At 40.5% G+C, this 7908-nt stretch overlaps 1 protein-coding gene across 2 annotated transcripts in view; it reads right to left on the bottom strand.

Moving 5' to 3' along the window:
* The window catches only part of LOC135812660 (uncharacterized), a 15591-nt gene extending 7683 nt beyond the window's left edge, over positions 1-7908 (bottom strand). The window contains exons 1-2 of one of the 2 annotated variants that reach the window (XM_065325943.1): positions 7797-7908; positions 4868-4984 (exon numbers count right to left, since the gene is read on the bottom strand). In XM_065325943.1, the coding sequence (XP_065182015.1) occupies positions 4868-4984; positions 7797-7893 (214 nt within the window). In that variant the 5' untranslated portion in view covers positions 7894-7908. Of the gene's footprint in view, positions 1-3156; positions 3405-4867; positions 4985-7796 lie in introns of those variants that run through there. The other variant, XR_010552907.1, reaches the window with a different exon arrangement.

A 7908-nucleotide genomic window follows, 5' to 3' on the forward strand; every position in this document is an offset into this window, starting at 1 on the left:
ACTTTGGATATAAGGACACTTCGCGACTAAGGACACTTTTCTGATGCCCCGCCGAATGTCGCTATTCGCAAAGTTGACTGTATGAGTGCTCACCTAGTTTATTTCATTACTGGTGAGTGCGTATTATGTGACCCTGTTCTATGCAAGCAAAAAGAAAATGTTGTAGCACTCACACTTTTCAAATAATACGCACTCACCAGGTTTGTCCACACGCACTCACAGCTGCCACATTCATCTACTGCTACCATTCTCAGATACACTGCAAAGGTTCACACTACACGCGTTATGCATAACCGCTAGCTGTGCTGCATTCTCACACTTCTTTTCATATTACTCTACCTATATAACTGGTTGTTTTAGTGATTCTTACTATGTGACGCTGTTCCACTGATGATGGTCACACGAAAACGTTCTGGAATTGTTTCATTTTAATTGTTTTATACATGGTTATGAGTGCACAATTGATATTTTTCTATTTTTGCTATTCTGCTAAAGTTTTCAGTTTTCTAGTATGCTCAACAAAGTAACAAGTTAAGGCCAATTCACAATACAACTTTCTGAGACGCGACACGCGATTTGCGACAGTTGCGACAAGAAACTGCCTGTCCCGAGCTGTCGCAAGCCGTTGCAATGCACCTGTCACAAAAGTTGAAGAAAGTTCAACTTTTGCGACATGCGGCACGCGACATACACAAATGGAGTACAGTTGCGACCCTGGGTGCACGTGCAGTGCACTTGCATAGTACTACTTGTGCGCATGAGGCCGTCGCAAACATGAATATTGTGAACCGTGTGTCGCTGCCGCAGCTCGTCGCATGTGTCGCAAATCGCATGTCGCGTCGCAGAAAGTTGTATTGTGAATCGGCCTTTAGTTTCAAATTCCAAATAATTTCTCGATCAACGCATTCTCTGAGTATACTCAAATGTGGCTGGTTCTCCACGGGACCGAAGTGGATCGACAGCAACTTGTCTCACCTTGACGAAGAATCAGATCATACTCGTCTCAGCAACATATGAGCGACTTCAAGCACCTAAAAATATATCGATATCCCACTTTTCTCAAAAACGGATATACTCGTCTTTAGGAATCCAGCTATACCTTAAAAAACGGATATATTCGTCCTTCATCCTCAAAAAGTTAAATATTATTTTACTCTCATCATCAGTGGATAATTAGATGACGTGGAGTTAAATATTATTTTACTCTCATCATCAGTTGGTTTGGAGGTGACAGCGCTGCGAATGACCGAGGGTCCTCGACGTCTGTCTCACCATCCAGGAGCGACACTGACTCACGCTGCTATCTGGTGTTCACGAGGTGTTTTGTCGTGCTGGAAACGGAGCGTCTCTGTAAGTTTGTATCCCTGGTGATGTTTGTGCCTGGAGAGCACTATATAAGTGGTGCTCTTCAGGCACAATCTTCCTCAGCCTACTCAAGCTCAACTGATGAGGGGTGAATTCCCCGAAACACTGTGTATTGAGCAGGGAGTGGTGCTTTCTTGCAGGTTTGTTGAGTCGAAGGTTCGATGGACTTCTCGTGTGCTCTGGATGGCAGTCGGTGAGTTAGTCAAGTGTCAAGTAAAGTCGACGGAATAGCGAGAGCTCCGGTGTGGGGAGCAAACCCTTTCTTACAAATCATCGCCGAAGTCGCAACCACTACTTTGTAATTATAATAATTATACAAAGAGAAAGACCAAGGAACTACAAATTACGCTATACTGTCCACTAACACCACCAGTTACTAAACAATCAGCTCATGCGATAACATTGCACGACACTGACCGACGGTACTGACGTTCTACAACTAACTGGCTAACAGCTCTAGCACATCTTGGATGCACACTCCAACAGCCTCATAGCCAGCAATCGCATGTCATCACGTACATTCAAAATCAACATAATTATGCTATAAATCGACCTTTTTTTCAGCATCACTTTTCAACGAGGACGAAGCAAAGTCGGCCGAACGAAGCCCAGAGGAAGTAAATCACCCTCTCCACTTCACCATCACGATACTGACATAGATACGAGACGAAACAACTAAGAAATGCACAAGAAAACTGTACGGCCATCTTCGCGCTGACTTTGGTCTGAGAATTTCTATCATGATCAAAATTGTACGAGGAGCACTCAAAATAAGCTACAGGCGTACATTTATCAAGGCACAAAAGTGGACTCTCCACTTTCAAACCAGGAACCAGACATACCAGTGGTCCTTTTCAGCTGCTCCACGAGCGCAGGAAATGTTCACCGAGGGGCGCAGAGCAGCCTCCATTCCAGAAAAAGAGCTAAAATACGAGTGAGACTGCATGCCTGAGTACCTGAGTACATGCATGAGTACATGCAGAAAATTGTCAATATCGGCGTTTCTGCTCCAAACGGCAACTTCCTTCGACTAGCTACAAAGTTTATACCAAAGGATCAACAACCATTTTCTTCATTTTTTGGCAGATGGCTTCCTTGTGCTTGGCCCAGCATGCCAAAAATCACACCTCGGAGGAGTGCAAAAATTACAACTCTCAGATGTCCTCGATTGCTGGCCATGTTCCAACTTGGAAGGTTCTAACATAACTTGGCTCTCCATCTGAGTACAATTATTAATTAATTAATTATTATTATCCAATATTCTCATTTAAATGTCTTACTGTCAGTTGTAGTACTCCCAGTACTGTAAAGAGGATAGTTTTAGCGGCTAACAAATTTATCCATTTCTAAATCAGAACCAATTAGCGATGAAATATAATATTTTAGAGGTGCGAGTTTCAGGGTTAAAACAAATTAGATTACTGGTACCGTACTCGACATGCAAATTTTCCATTTGCCGTGCGGCAAATCTTTAGCGAAGACATTCCTTAATTAGCGGTTTTAGTTTAGTATTAGTTATTAGTTATATTGACAGTAGTCATTACAGAGTGAAATTGGACTGGTGTTTTCCCAACATCGGGCACATGCGCCATTGGGTCCTTGGAGTCCTAAGGGTGCAGGTGCAAGAACTGGTGTGCCAATAAGTGAATTTGGAGAATGAAATTGGGTATTGCAAGCAAAGTGAAGTGAAAAAAGAAAATCAGTGAAACTAAGTGTGAGATCCAGCATCACAATTACCCCATCACAATCTTGTATCAACTTGAAAAGAGGAGTTATTAATTTATTACTTACAGGTGCTGTTGAAAGTTGTCGTGCTCCCAGTACTCATAACTGAGTCGGATTGGGCGGGGGTTTCCCCGATATCAGGCACAGATGACGTTGGGTCTGCACCACCATCTGATAATGGGGCTAACGTGCTTGTTGCGGATTGGTTCAACATGCTTGTCGCGGATTGGTTCAAAGCTGGGGCTAACGTGCTTGTTGCGGATTGGTTCAAAGCTGGGTCTAACGTGCCTGTTGCGGATTGGTTCAAAACTGGGGCAAAGGTTCTGTCTTCAAGCGTATATGTGTCTATAAGTGAATTTAGAAAATGAAATTGTGCATTCCAAAGAAAGTGAAGTGAAAAAATCTGACATTGCGGGCCAAACCATGGGCGTCGGAAATTAGCTTTGAAATGGTTAATATGGGTTTTCACCTATCGATTACTCGTTAGCTTAACCATGGATTAATCAATTTTTAATAGTTAACAAACAGTGTCTGACATTGCAGGCAAACAATGGGCGTCCAAACTAGGATTAACACGACCATGGGTTTTCAACTATCGACTACTCTTTAGCTTAACGATGGATTAATCAATATTATTTTAGTAGTTAACAAAATTAATAGTGTCTGACAATTTGCAGGCAAACCAAGGGCGTCCAAACCTGGTGTGAAATGATCATTGGTATTCACCTATCAATTTCTCTTTAGCTTAACGATGGATTAATCAATTTTAATAGTTAACAATTAGTGTCTGGGTTTTGTACAATATTTTCTCTTTTCCACAAGTTATGTCTTAATAAAACCAAACATCTGCATATGAGAGGCATCACAGACATTGTACCGCACAATTTAAATGCTAGTTACACAAACATACTTTGCGGCGCACTTCATCCCTGTGTTCAGTACGATACGTGCGGTCACGGTGAGGAAGGATGTCCTACATCCCACCTATTGAGCCACTTGGTCTACCAATTTGAGTGCCGGAATTATGATAGCCGGTACGTTGGTAGGACCCTTCAACACCTGAGTGCACGTATCAAACAGGACGTACCACTTCACATGGTGCCGGACGCAGCAAAAGTGAAGCGCCCTAAGTGGTGAAGACCACGCAAGAACCCGCTCCCTCTACCACCGACACAGCCAGAGCAAGTCGAACACACGGTGCAGAGGAAGAATGGTGGATCACTAAGCCAACTGAATGTGCCTTCTCCACCGTTGCCCTTGCCGCTACCGGAGCCACCACCAGTGCCGTTGGTGGCTGGGGTTGGGGTTGAGTCGGCAACAATGACAGTACCGCCAATCACAGAAATTGATCCCATTTCTTTGACACAGTATCCGGTTGTGAGGACACCGCAGCACCCTCCGGCGCTTGATCCGTGGGTCCAGAGACCACGGAGGTCGACCGCCAATTATTCAACCGAAATATATGCTAGGAATGGTCAAGGCCCACTCGTAACAAGTTCCTCCCGCCGTTGTTTTCACTCGTAACGTGATCCACCCTTCCGTTGTTTTCACGAAACACACAGGATACTACATGTGCAGGTTTGGTGGAAACTATCAAGGTGCCGGAATCACGTACACACGTACTAGTACGCGCGAGCGTGCAGGCGCGAACACACACACACCGACACACACACCGACATACACACCGACACACACACACGCACACACACACACACACACACACCGACACACACACCGACACACACAAACACACACTATACGTAGGGTAATTGCTAACCGGTGCAATTAAATCCATCGCCAGTAAATCCAGGATCACAGGTGCATAAAAAGCTTCCCAAAGTGTTGTTGCATTGTGATGATGAACCATTACACATGCTGTTACACTCATTGATATCTACAAGAGGAATAGATTAACACACATGCTGTTACACTCATTGATATCTATAAGAGGAATAGATTAACACACATGGTGTTACACTCATTGATATCTATAAGAGGAATAGATTAACACACATGCTGTTACACTCATCGATATCTATAAGAGGAATAGATTAACACACATGCTGTTACACTCATTGATATCTATAAGAGGAATAGATTAACACACATGCTGTTACACTCATCGATATCTATAAGAGGAATAGATTAACACACATGCTGTTACACTCATCGATATCTATAAGAGGAATAGATTAACACACATGGTGTTACACTCATTGATATCTACAAGAGGAATAGATTAACACACATGCTGTTACACTCATCGATATCTATAAGAGGAATAGATTAACACACATGCTGTTACACTCATTGATATCTATAAGAGGAATAGATTAACACACATGCTGTTACACTCATTGATATCTATAAGAGGAATAGATTAACACACATGCTGTTACACTCATCGATATCTATAAGAGGAATAGATTAACACACATGCTGTTACACTCATCGATATCTATAAGAGGAATAGATCAACACACATGCTGTTACACTCATCGATATCTATAAGAGGAATAGATTAACACACATGCTGTTACACTCATTGATATCTATAAGAGGAATAGATTAACACACATGCTGTTACACTCATCGATATCTATAAGAGGAATAGATTAACACACATGCTGTTACACTCATCGATATCTATAAGAGGAATAGATTAACACACATGGTGTTACACTCATTGATATCTATAAGAGGAATAGATTAACACACATGCTGTTACACTCATTGATATCTATAAGAGGAATAGATTAACACACATGCTGTTACACTCATCGATATCTATAAGAGGAATAGATCAACACACATGCTGTTACACTCATTGATATCTATAAGAGGAATAGATTAACACACATGCTGTTACACTCATCGATATCTATAAGAGGAATAGATTAACACACATGCTGTTACACTCATTGATATCTATAAGAGGAATAGATTAACACACATGCTGTTACACTCATTGATATCTATAAGAGGAATAGATTAACACACATGGTGTTACACTCATTGATATCTACAAGAGGAATAGATTAACACACATGCTGTTACACTCATTGATATCTATAAGAGGAATAGATTAACACACATGCTGTTACACTCATTGATATCTATAAGAGGAATAGATTAACACACATGCTGTTACACTCATTGATATCTATAAGAGGAATAGATTAACACACATGGTGTTACACTCATTGATATCTACAAGAGGAATAGATTAACACACATGCTGTTACACTCATCGATATCTATAAGAGGAATAGATTAACACACATGCTGTTACACTCATTGATATCTATAAGGGGAATAGATTAACACACATGCTGTTACACTCATTGATATCTATAAGAGGAATAGATTAACACACATGCTGTTACACTCATTGATATCTATAAGAGGAATAGATTAACACACATGCTGTTACACTCATCGATATCTATAAGAGGAATAGATTAACACACATGCTGTTACACTCATCGATATCTATAAGAGGAATAGATTAACACACATGGTGTTACACTCATTGATATCTATAAGAGGAATAGATTAACACACATGCTGTTACACTCATTGATATCTATAAGAGGAATAGATTAACACACATGCTGTTACACTCATTGATATCTATAAGGGGAATAGATTAACACACATGCTGTTACACTCATTGATATCTATAAGAGGAATAGATTAACACACATGCTGTTACACTCATCGATATCTATAAGAGGAATAGATTAACACACATGCTGTTACACTCATTGATATCTATAAGAGGAATAGATTAACACACATGCTGTTACACTCATTGATATCTATAAGGGGAATAGATTAACACACATGCTGTTACACTCATCGATATCTATAAGAGGAATAGATTAACACACATGCTGTTACACTCATTGATATCTATAAGAGGAATAGATTAACACACATGCTGTTACACTCATTGATATCTATAAGGGGAATAGATTAACACACATGCTGTTACACTCATCGATATCTATAAGAGGAATAGATTAACACACATGCTGTTACACTCATTGATATCTATAAGAGGAATAGATTAACACACATGCTGTTACACTCATCGATATCTATAAGAGGAATAGATTAACACACATGCTGTTACACTCATCGATATCTATAAGAGGAATAGATTAACACACATGCTGTTACACTCATTGATATCTATAAGAGGAATAGATTAACACACATGCTGTTACACTCATCGATATCTATAAGAGGAATAGATTAACACACATGGTGTTACACTCATCGATATCTATAAGAGGAATAGATTAACACACATGCTGTTACACTCATTGATATCTATAAGAGGAATAGATTAACACACATGGGTCAATCAACCAGGTACAAGTACAAGTACTACTTCCTCAACTATTATTCCCATTCACAACAGGCAGGAGGAGTTCAGAATAAACTGTTTTAATTTTGCAGGAGTCAATACCTGTAATTACCCAAATCAAGGAACATGGCGAATATTCCATTTTGCTCAAAGTTGATTCCTTTATTCCCCTGGTGAATCTCATTTACTGCCCATGACAGTTTGGTTCAGAGACTCTCACCATGGGGGATAGTTGGAAAAAGTTAAAATTGGAGTAAAATACACATTGAACGAGGGATCACTGCTTCTCAGAACAGAGCAGCGGATCCAAACTGCTAACCAGTGTACTTACCAGTGCAAGAAGGTGCAGTTCCATTATATCCCGTTTGGCATTCACATTTGTAACTCCCAACTGTGTTGGTGCAACTGGTACTCTTGTCTTTGCACATAGTCAAGCATTCATC

Source organism: Sycon ciliatum, chromosome 3, assembly GCF_964019385.1.
Source record: "Sycon ciliatum chromosome 3, ocSycCili1.1, whole genome shotgun sequence".
NCBI classification, from domain to species: domain Eukaryota; kingdom Metazoa; phylum Porifera; class Calcarea; order Leucosolenida; family Sycettidae; genus Sycon; species Sycon ciliatum.